The sequence below is a fragment of the Orcinus orca genome, chromosome 16 (assembly GCF_937001465.1).
Source record: "Orcinus orca chromosome 16, mOrcOrc1.1, whole genome shotgun sequence".
Taxonomy (NCBI): domain Eukaryota; kingdom Metazoa; phylum Chordata; class Mammalia; order Artiodactyla; family Delphinidae; genus Orcinus; species Orcinus orca.
In genome coordinates this window covers 36,883,337-36,895,393 of record NC_064574.1, presented here as the reverse complement: position 1 = coordinate 36,895,393, position 12,057 = coordinate 36,883,337, and the positions used below count along the sequence as shown (strand labels likewise).

General features: G+C 43.8%; 1 protein-coding gene across 1 annotated transcript in view; it reads left to right on the top strand.

Moving 5' to 3' along the window:
- The window catches only part of PAK5 (p21 (RAC1) activated kinase 5), a 102,975-nt gene that overhangs the window by 67,808 nt on the left and 23,110 nt on the right, over positions 1-12,057 (top strand). Inside the window, exons 3-5 of the mRNA XM_004276465.2 lie at positions 5,289-5,780; positions 6,990-7,123; positions 11,663-11,789. Of these exons, the coding sequence (XP_004276513.1) occupies positions 5,289-5,780; positions 6,990-7,123; positions 11,663-11,789 (753 nt within the window). The remainder of the gene's footprint in view (positions 1-5,288; positions 5,781-6,989; positions 7,124-11,662; positions 11,790-12,057) is intronic.

Genomic DNA, 12,057 nt, shown 5'->3' with positions numbered 1-12,057 from the left:
AGGAGGCTGCTGTGTGCAGATCTTGCTCCCTGACTTGTTGAAGAGGCATCTGTCCATGCTGTGCAAGGGACCAGAGGTTCAGACACCTTCCTTCTGCCAGATGACCACCATGTTGCCAGATGCAACGAGCAACATGCCGCATCCAACTTCACTTCTTCGTGGCATTTGGTGTGGTTCATCACTCCTTCCTTCTTGAAATACTTTCCTTCCTGGGCTCCAGGACATCCTAGTCCCTTAGTTTCTTTCCTACATCACAGGCCACTCCTTCTCTGCTCCTTTTTGCAAGTTCCTTCTCCTCTTTTTAGTCTCTAGATGTTGTAGTCCTCGGATTTTCTCTTACACATTCAACACCATGGCTCTTAACACCAGCTAAATACTGATGACTCTCAGATTCATGTCTTTAATGTCAACTTTCCCGTGGACTGGAGTCATGTCTAAGTCACCTAAGCGGCATATCTGCTTGGATGCTTAATAGCTCTCTCAAACTTAATGTGGCCATGATGGAACTCTGGGTTTCACCCTATGTTTTAGTTATCTATTGCTGTGTAACAAATCATCCCCAAATTTAATGGCTTAAAACAACAATGAACATTTATTACCTCACACAGTTTCTGTGGGTTTCCATGGCTAACTTAACTAGGTGATTCTGACCTTGAGTCTGTCATGAGGTTGCAGTCAAGAGGTCAGCAGGGCTGCAATCATCTGAAGGCTTGACTGGGGCCAGAGGATCACCTCCAAGATGGCGCACATGGCTGTTGGTGGCAGGCTTCAGTTTCTAGCTGGCTCTTGGCAGGAGGACCTCTCTATAGGGTTTGGGGTGTCCTCGCGACATGGCAGCTGGAGAAAGCCAGAGCAAGCAATCCAAGAGAGAAGACAGAGAAGCCACAATGTCTTTTTTTTGGCCTCAGAGGACACTTACTATTACTTCCGCCATATTCTTTTGCTCACAGATCAACCTGATACAATGGGGGAGGAGACTACACAATCATGTCAGGAGGCAGGAATCACTGGGAGCCATCTTGGAGGCTGATTCACAGCTGAGAAGCCTGCTCCTGCCCCTATGCTCCTCATATTATTAAGTGGCTTGCTCCTCAGGATAATATCCTGGGAGTCATCTTTGATTCTTTTCCTTCATATTCAATCCATCAGAAAATTGGATCAGCTCCATCTTCAGACTCTACTTTGGATCCCATTTCTCACCCCATCTACAGCACCCACCCTCATCTCTGCCCATATTGACTGCAGTAAGCTAACTGGCAACCCTGTTTCCACCCTTGCCACCAAAGCCTCTTCTCCAGCATCCAGAGAGTCAAGTTCATGTCACTGTCCTCTGCTTAGCAACCTCCAGTGGCTCCCACTTCCCTCAGCAATAGCCAGCATCCTTGCCATGGTCTGTATGATCTGCCCCCTCACCACTTCTCTCTCTGTCTTTCCAAACTGCCTCCTCTCTGCACCAGGAGAGCCTCCAGGCTGTTCCTCAAGCCTGTGTATGCCTCAGAATCCTGCGTGTGCTGTGCCCTCTGCCTGGACTACCCCTGCCCCCCGCAGTCACAGGGCTTGCTCCCACACTTCAGCCAGGTTTCTGCTCATGTTACACCTCTCAGAAAGGCCTTCCTTGGCCATCCCATGCAAGATGGCACCTTGTTATTCTCAATCCCCTTGTTCTGCTTTATTTTTCTTCATATCACCTATTACTACTGGACCACATACTGTATATTTATTAATTTTCTTGTTCATCATCCGTCTCCTTCTCTAGAATATCAACTCCAGGACAACAGAAATACCATCCATTATGATTATTGCTGGACCTTCCCACAGCACCTGAAATGGTGCCTAGCATATAATGGTTGCTTAGATATTAATCTGTGCACTAAACAAATGAATGAATGGACCACGTGGGAGCAATGAATTCAACTAGAACAGTGCCACCCGATAGAACATTCTGCGATGGTGGAAATATTCTATATGTTCTATAAATATTCTATATCTTGTCCAACGTGGTGACTCTTAAATACCTAACATGTGACTAATAGGAGTGAGGAATGGAATTTTTTACTTTAACTTTTAATGTCTATTGATTTAATTAAATAGCCACATGTAGCCAGCAACCATCATTTTAGAGCAAATCTGGATCCTTGGAGTGGGCATGTAAATGTCATTCCATGTACATCCTGGTAGAGTGGAAGAGACTTCCTGGGACTCTGTGTTAAGAAGGAGCTGGAGGTCCAATCAACGAATCTTTTTCAAACACCTTCTATGTACCCAACACTCTCGTTATCATCAGGATCTTACACAAAATAGTGTATTCATCTATTAGCACTTTCTGCTTTGGGCAAGGAGGCGAGGGTGGTATGATGTGGTATATTCACCATCCCTGACCTCAGTCATTCCAGGGGTGACCAGAGCTCCTTCTTGACTTTTCCAGAGAGTGATTGCTGGAACTTACACCTAGTGTCATGGCAGCCCCTCACTGGCTTCCCCCACCCCTGCCCTGTGTGTCCTCCCCATCCTATCCACTAAGTTCCCTCAATCCACTCTTCACAATCAGAGTAGAATGTTCTTGCCTTGAATCCTTTTGAGGGCTGAGCAGATTTCTCTTTCACACACACAGCCCTGCAGATTTTGGATTTTCTCAAACATTATACATTTATACTGATTTGTATGTGTTTATCTTATTGTCCGAAAAGCTGCTTTGCACAGGGAGTTAGGTTGTTCCTTTTATGTATTCGGTGAGTCCCCTACATATGAACCTTCAAGTTGTGAACTTTCAAACTTGAACGTGCATCCATATGTCCAGTCACATAAGTTAGTTCACATGTCTGGTGTACATTGTCACATGCATACATCCTCTACAAGTGGTTGTGCTTTTGTGTACTGTACTGTACATTATCTTTATTACAAGCCCAGGATGTCCAGAAGCAAGTGTAAAAGCAGCAGTGATATAGCTGGTACTGCTAAGAAGTGCCAAGGGATAACGATGGAAACAAAAGTGAAAATAATTGAGAGAGTGAAGCGAGGCAAAATAAGATGGTAGACACCGCTAGTTCTTATAACATGAATTGTTTAACCATTGGCATGATTCTGAAGAACGAGGACAAGATCATGGAACATGCGAAGTCTGCTGTGTTGATGATGTTGCCAGTAATACTGAAGAAGTGTGGAAAAGTGGCAGAGGAGATGGAGAAACTTCTCAGCGTGCGGATGCAGGATCACATCAGTGTCGAGTCCTGCTCAGCTTAGTGCTGTTTCAAGAGAAAGCCAAAAGCCTTTATGAAGACTTGAAGAAGAAACACAGTGAAGAATCAGAGGGCGCATCGTTTAATGCCAGCCATGTCTGGTTTCATTGGTTCAAGGCTAGAGCCAACCTTCACAACGTAAAGGCAGGTGGCGAGGCAGCAAGTGCAGATATGGTAGCTGCCTGGGAATTTCCTAAAACACTTTGAGAAATTATTGATGAAGGAGCATATTTCCCCTAGCAGATTTTTAATGTGGATGAGACAGTACTGTACTGGAGAAGGACGCCAGACCAAAGTTACATCAATAAGAAAGAAAAGTTGATGCCAGGCTATAAAGCAGCAAAAGACTGGCTAACTCTGTTGTTTGGTGGCAATGCTTTCGGCAACATGAAGCTGAAGCCTGTCTTAGTTTATCATTCAGAGAACCCAAGAGCCCTTAAAAACATAGCCCAGGGCTCCCTTCCTGTTGTGTGGAAGAGTAACCCCAAATCCTGGGTTACACACGCCATTTTCCAGGACTGATTTTTCCACCACTTTATCCCGGAGGTAGAGAAATCTTGCTTGGAGCAAGATGTGCCATTCAACATTCTTTTGCTTCTCAACAGTGCTCCAGGCTGCCCCCCATTCATGGACAACTTTCACCCCAACATCAAAGTAGTGCATCTGCCACCAAATTCTATGTCGCTCATCCAACCCATGGACCAGGGAGTTATTGTGATTTTCAAGAAATATGTATGTCACACTTTTTGTCAGGCAGTTAAGGCGAGTGATGAATCAGGAACAACCTTGCAACAATTTTGGAAGGACTTTAACATCTACAAGGCCATAAAAAACATTAACTTTGCTTGGCGTGAGGTTACAGCCGTCACCATGAATGGGGTTTGGAAGAGCCTTTGCCCACAGTTTGTTCACGATTTTCATGGATTTGAGAATGTGGATGAGGAGTCCAAAGAGGTTTTCAGCAACTTAGTGACCCTCGGTGAGAAGCTGGAGCTAGATCTGCAAGAGGACAACTTCATTGAACTTCTTGCTGTGCAACATGAGGGGCTTACTAATGAAGACCTTATGGAATTGGAGGCCCAGAGAAAGGACAAAGAGAGACAAGAGGAAGAAGTAACTGAAGAACTGAAGAGTTTCATGATGCAGGAAATGGCAAGGGGATTTTCTTAATCTGAGGAGGCACTGTTAGTTTTTGAGACACAGGACCCGAATATAGAATGGTACATCAAAGTTGCAGCAGCCGCTCAGAATGCAATCCAGTGCTACCGCATCATCTAAGATGAGAAAAAAGAGCTACTACCCAGACATCACTGGATCGTTTTTTTTTCAAGACGGTAGGTAGAATTGAATCCAGCAAGGAACCAGAACCCGTGTCATCCACATCAGGCGTGAGTGAAATTGCAGATTGCCCTCCATCTCCTATTGCTGACGATCCTTCAGCTCTACCATCTCCCACCTCCTCTCCCTCCTCCAGTCAGTAACTCTTCTTGCCTGTTCACTTGATCAGCCCCTGTGTGCCAGCTGTTGTACTGTACTATTGTACATTTCAAGGTACTGTACTGTAAGATTAAAAATGTTTATTTTTTGTTTGTTTTTATGTATTATTTGTGTAAAAAGTATTATAAACCTATTACAGTACAGTACTATATAGCCGATTGTGTTAGTTGGGTACCTAGGCTAACTTTGTTGGACTTACAAACAAATTGGACTTATGAACACGATCTCGGAACGGAACTCATTCGTATGTAGGGGACTTACTGTATTGGCGTTTTCCCCTTCATAACTCCTGGGATCACCTCCTACTACTTGCATTCTAATCCAGGTCTCAGAGTCTACTTCTGGGGATTTTATTAGGGAAGGAGGAAGAAATAGGCAGGATGGGGAGGTCGGAGGGCAGATAAAGGGTGGAAGCGATGCATCCTGGGACCCCACGAGGTAAGCCTCACCCACGAGTGGGTTGTGCAGTGGTGCTCATCATTTGGACCAGCTGTGTGATGGCTATGGTATTCAGATGTAGCGTGTGAATTTCTCCATCTGTGTCTGTCTTCCCAGGTGGATTATGATCGAGCACAGGTGGTCCTCAGCCCTCCACTGTCAGGGTCCGACACCTACCCCAGGGGCCCTGCCAAACTACCTCAAAGTCAAAGCAAGGCAGGCTATTCCTCAAGCAGCCACCAGTACCCATCTGGGTACCACACAGCCACCCTGTACCACCACCCCTCCCTCCAGACCAGTTCGCAGTACATCTCCACAGCTTCTTACCTGAGCTCTCTCAGCATCTCATCTAGCACCTACCCCCCACCCAGCTGGGGCTCCTCCTCAGACCAGCAGCCCTCCAGGGTGTCCCACGAACAGTTCCGGGCAGCCCTGCAGCTGGTGGTCAGCCCAGGAGATCCCAGAGAATATTTGGACAACTTTATCAAAATCGGGGAAGGGTCAACCGGCATTGTGTGCATCGCCACTGAGAAACACACGGGGAAGCAAGTCGCCGTGAAGAAAATGGACCTCCGAAAACAACAGAGACGAGAGCTGCTTTTTAATGAGGTAGATGGTGTGTTCGGATCATCCTTTCTGTCCTATGTAACATTTCTTTCCCATTTCAGAAATAACACATATACATTTTAGGACATTAGAAAACACAGAAAATATAAATACAAAAATAGCATCCCTTTCTCTATGCCTGTATGGCTGCCTCTTTATGAAGTACTTCCTGTGGATCAGCCACTGTGCTAAGCATTGGTCTGGTTTGATTCTCACAATAGCCATAGACAGAAAAATGTTATTTCCATTTAGCAATAAGGAAACCTAGCATCAGATTATGTTACTAACCCGGGGTCAGTAGGTTCATACAGCTGTAACAATGCAATCAGCTGTGACTTTGGACCCTCTTCCGTGATGGCTTATGTGAAGGCTCCACCCAGCTCCAACTCCCATAGGTATTCATTTCTTTTCCATGCTCCAAACCTCACAGAGAGCATAGGGTGAGTGGGATTCAGTTTCTTCCCAGTCCACAGCTCCTGATTTCTGGAACTTATTTCCAAACCACAATGCCAGAACAGACAGGGAAAATATAACTTAAACAACTGTATAATTTATTATTTAGCACTCATTCTGAAAATAGCACCAGAAGCGGCCACAGGATGGCAATTCCTGGATGCTCTCTCCAGCAAGCAGACACAAGTTGGCCTTTTAATGCCTAAGTCATAATGTTTTTACCTTAAAGACTTATCCTTTGTATTCAGCACAAACTCTTTCAGGCTCGGCCTAGACCTCCCAAGAAGTTAGATTGGTGTCATGTGGCCCCAGCCCTAATAACTGTTTACTTCAGTCACTTCTGAGACTCACTTACCTTGAGTTGGTGACCCTTTTGCCCAATAGCAGAGTGTGGACAATGTGTTTTAAAAGTAACCTATGGGATATCTGATCACTTCCCCCAAACATTCAACTAAACTCCCTGTTGTGAATGCAAACTCTACCATTGTTCTGCCTGTTTTTACCCCGTATTCTCCCCCAACCCAGTGTCTTGTTGACCTGCCATATTCTCTGAATTTGCTAACTTGATCCCCTCTATTCCTGCCAGCTGCTCTCAGTGCTGTCCCTTTGTCTGTAATAGACTTCTGAATACCCCCCCACACACACACACACAATCAGTAATCCCCATCAGTTGAACTCACAGCCCAAATGTAGTCATGAGAAAACAAAAAGTCAAATTTCACGGTCCGAAGTCAAACAGTGTCTTTCCATTTTGCCCAGGTTGTGATAATGCGGGATTATCACCATGACAACGTGGTTGACATGTACAACAGCTACCTTGTCAATGATGAGCTCTGGGTTGTCATGGAATTTCTAGAAGGTGGTGCCTTGACAGACATCGTTACTCATACCAGGTAAGTTTCTTTACTATCCGGGCAAGTAGTTCAAGGTGCTTATTATTCTTTTCCAGGGTAAGGCCTCAGTAACTATATTTATGAACTCTTCGTAAGTAGTTAAGCACTTTGAAGGTAGAGAAACAACTGCCCTTTTTCTCTGTATTCCCAGGTGCCTATCACAATATCATGTATGTATAGTTCATTCACTCAATTCACATTCTCCCTGCCCTCCAGAAGTTCATTGGTACTCACTGATTTTAAATCAGCAAGCTGCTGAGAATGGAGTTTCGGTGACAAATAATAGAATTTCCCATCCCTACGTAGATTTCTAAAACTGAGTTTCATTCTCCTAAGTTGCTATACCATTGCTATGTGTTGATACCACCAAGGGTACCTGGGGAAGGCAGGGGCAGGTGAAAGATCAAAATTTTATGTCATGATAACAAACTACATAAGAGAGAGAGAGATTCTTCAAATCTGTTTGTCAATCATCTTGCAAGTAACAATGGTTGCTTGCCACTGTTGCCTCAGCTACTTGCTTCTCTGATGTGTCAGTTGTGGTCATTTCATCAAGTATTTATTAATCACTTTTTATGTGCCAGGCTCTTTCCTAAGTGCTGGGGCTACAAAAGATACAAATGAATAAGGCTCAGATACACCCTTCCAAGGAAGTCTCAGATTAGAAATAAATACATTCTAACACCTGTGCAGAATTAGAATTATATAAGTAGCATAGAAGAATACCTGAATATCTCTATAAGAGAGTCAAGAAGGATTTCCAATATACGGTGGTGTCCAGGATGGGTTTTGAGAGATGCATCAGAGTTTACTAAGAAGGCAAGTGGGAAGAAAAGGGCATTGAAGGCAAATGAAAGAGTATGTGCTAAGACAGTGCTTCTAAAATTTTAATATGCATACAAATTACCTGTGGTTCTTATTAAAATGCAGATCCTGATTCAATGGGGGGGAGGCATAATACTCTGCATTCTAAGGAACCCCCAGGCGATGTTAATGCTGTTAGTTCATGGACCGCGCTGGAAAAGCAAGGTTCAAAGGAACAGACGTGTAAAAAAATCATGTTACATTTGGGAAACTTTAAGTTTGCTCTGCTGGTAAATAAAATACCAAAGATTTGAGAAGGTTGTCATGAAGGAGCTACATTGGGTATTAGCTGATGTCACTGAAATGGCATCCAAATCATAAGTGAATCCAGTTGAGCGACAATAGGTGGAAAGCAAGGTAGCAAGAAAGTGTTCAGAAACCCGTAAGAGATCAAAGGTGCTGCTTTTTCTCCACTAAAATGAGGCAGTGTTTCAATCATGACTCCCTATAGCTCTGAGTCTGCGGTAGACCATCTAAAAACAAAAGGACATAAGGGAAGACACCAAATGTTTATCACCAACATTTCAGCTGGCAGATTCCTATTGGTATAGCCATACAACCACCATATCTATCTATCTATCTATCTATCTATCTATCTATCTATCTATCTAATCATCTTAAATTGTAGCAACAAGTATACTGAAGAGACCTACGAATAAGACAAATGTGACTTACATATAAAACAATTAATAAAAATATGTCCAAGGGAGGGCCTTTTTTCTTGCCTCAGAGAGCATCAGAAAACTACAGCTCTCACTTTGTCAAATTCTTATTTTGTATCCGTGGGATTCACTGAAGAGCCAGCCTCTCTAGAATCCATTGTGTTTTCTAATTCTCTCCATCTAGTTTTGTCGATGGATTTCCCCTTGAAGGCAGAGTAGCTCCAGAGAGCAAGAAGCAATTGTGTGTCAAGGAATAACATGGATATTTAGAATTTGAAATCCTTAAGCTGGTAGTTCAGAGAGTTTCCTATAGTAGATATTCAATAAGTACTTCATTGAATGATTGATTGATTGGTTGATAAAACATTTAACTGCTTGCCACTCAAAGTGTGGTCTGGGGACCAGCAGCATCAACATCCCCTAAGAGCTTGTTAGAAATACAGCATCTCAGGCTCTACCCAGATGGACTAAAAGAATCCATGATCTAGCCAGATGCTCAGGAGTTTCTTTTTTTTTTTTAATTTATTTATTTTATTTATTTATTTTTTGCTGTGTTGAGTTTTTGTTGCTGTGCACGGGCTTTCTCTAGTTGCGGCGAGCGGGGGCTACTCTTCATTGCGGTGCCCGTGCTTCTCATTGTGGTGGCTTCCCTTGTTGCAGAGCATGGGCTCTAGGCACACGGGCTTCAGTAGTTGTGGCGGGTAGCCTCAGTAGTTGTGGCACATGGGCTCTAGAGCACAGGCTCAGTAGTTGTGGTGCATGGGCTTAGTTGCTCCACGGCATGTGGGATCTTCCCGGACCAGGGAGCGAACATGTGTCCCCTGCATTGGCAGGTGGATTCTTAAGCACTGCACTACCAGGGAAGTCCCCTCAGGAGTTTCTTATACATACTAAAGTTTTAGCCCTATCTAGCATCTTGTTAAATCATATCCTACTTATTTCAAGGAAACAGTTCTATAAGGGAAAGGAAAGTACCAAGCTCTGTCAGGTTCTTGCATTAACTCATGTAACCTTCACACATCTCTATAAGGTAGGTGTTGATGTGCCTGTCTGTTAGAGGATGAAGCTATGACTCATAGAGGCAAAAAGTATCTTTCTCAAGATCACGTATTTAATAATTGGCAGAGCCAGGATTTGAATTTGGAGTTGACTCCAAAACTGAGGTGTTTTTATCCTCACCTGACTTCCTCCCTGCTGAAGTAGGAAAGCACCAGGCTTTCTACAGTGGGCCATGTCGATTTCAAAGTCATTGAATTAAGAGTCAGTAGCATTTGTTATAAACTCCAGGGGATTTTTCAGTTTGTGATTGGGGGCTCAGAGTCAATTAATTTTTGTTACCTTTGACCTGTGAAAAATCTTTATGCCTGCTCCAAATAACTCAAATCTCATTGAATCCAAGAAAAATGGATTTTATTTGATTAAAGATGATAATTCTTGGTCCTGAATTAATTTTAAGATGTAGTTGGACTTGTCCCTGTGGCTGATGCTCTAAACTTCTCAGGAGTGTGCTTTGGGCAGATGTGAAAATTGTCATCTGAAAACAATCCAGCATAATGACAGCCCACTTACCACAAAACCAAGAACACAGAAGTTGTAGGTTTCCACTCTGTTTCAGACACCTGCCTTCCTATGAGGCCAATTCACTGCGGTGGTAGGAATCCTCTTCAAAGAGAAGGGCATGTTTCTTCATACTCATCCACTTTGTACCTTTGACATTCTCCTGATTGGTTATCTCCTTGGATTTTATTTTGAACCCTAGTTTTACTCAGCTGGGGTTTGTTGGCATCAACAAGACTGAAACGCAGATTCAAGGCCATCTATTTATTTGTCCTGCTGAGCTAAAAGTTACCTGGGATTATTTCCCAAGTCAATTCTTAAATTTGGACTCTGGTCAGTTACGAAGTGTGTCTCCTGATAGCCTCCTCTGTTTGCCTGATAGTTTGTTTTAGGAGGTCTTTCACATTTGCTACCTCTACCTTTGCTAATTTGGGCCTCTCAATATCTCCGTGAGAGGGAGGAAGTTTTATGCCTAGATGAGTTAGGCAGATGCCTAAATGGGTCATTTTGAGGGCACTGAGGGACTCCATTCTCCACATCATTCTTCCCACCTGGGTTCTTCAGTGGCTGAAAATCCATTCTTTTGAGTTACAATTGCTGCATGATACAGTGGGGAAAGAGGAAAAGCATGGGTTTTGAACTCATAGAAGGTGGGGTTTGAATCATGATCTGGTTACCTTCTGAGCTATATAACCTTGGGCAGGTAACCTGACCTCAGTCTCCTCTGAAACCAGAAATACCTTCTTCGGAGGGTGCAGCCATGAAATGGGGGAGCATATCTAGTGTTGTGCTTGCCTTTCTCATTCCCATGGTCTATTTATTAGGGTATCACGCATTCACAGTTGGTTATTAGTAACTAACTAGGCCCAATTTCCTTCTTGGCAGAGGGACCTGGAGTAACAGAAGCTTCCAGCTCCTGGAGGAGGGAGAGGAAGGGCTGGTGAGAGGCAGGGCAAGTCCCAGAGGGGGATCTTAGAGATCTAAAGACCACTTTGCCTGAGTCCAACCTTGAAGAGAACCATGGCCTTGCCCACTTCCAAGATGAGGAAAAAGAAACCCGAGGAAGTTAAAGGACTTCCTCAAGGTCATCTAGCAGCCCCTCCCGGAACTTTGGCGTCATTCAGTGTGCACTCTCTGTAGGACCCTGGAGGTTTGTCAGTACCTGGGGAATTACCTATAAGAGTCCAAGGAAGTGCATTTGCACTGATGACCCAAAAGCCAGCCAATGGGGGTCTCTTTACTTTAGCTTATACTGAGCCGCTATCATCCTCAATGCCAGGCCTTAGGTTCTGGGAATCAGGTCCCAAAGACTTCCTTTTCCTTTCCCATAGATTTTTGAGACATGGGCTGGAGAGCATGGACTGGTTCTCTAGAACACAAGGGAGCCACCTCTCTTGATCATTTCAAAGATGGTCTTAAGCCTGACCTTTCTCCTTCAATGTGATTTCCTTTCTAGAATGAATGAAGAACAAATAGCTACCGTCTGTCTGTCGGTTCTAAGGGCTCTTTCCTACCTGCACAACCAAGGAGTGATTCACAGGGACATAAAGAGTGACTCCATCCTGCTGACAAGTGATGGCCGGGTAAGATTTTCATGTTGGGTCCCTCCCTGGTTTACCTTGTCATTTCACCTGTCACAGATATTATATTCCTAAGAACACTTTCTCGGAATTCTAATTTTCCTTAGTCGCAAGTCACCCACTCCCCTTCCCAGGAGGCTTTTGAAAAAGAAATTACCATCCTCTGTGTCATCCTGTCATTTAGAACTATCTGTGAGCTGAATTTGACAGATAATTTTCTGCCTTAACAGTAAGTGCAGGAAGTAATAGAAACTATAGAAATTTCTTTTAT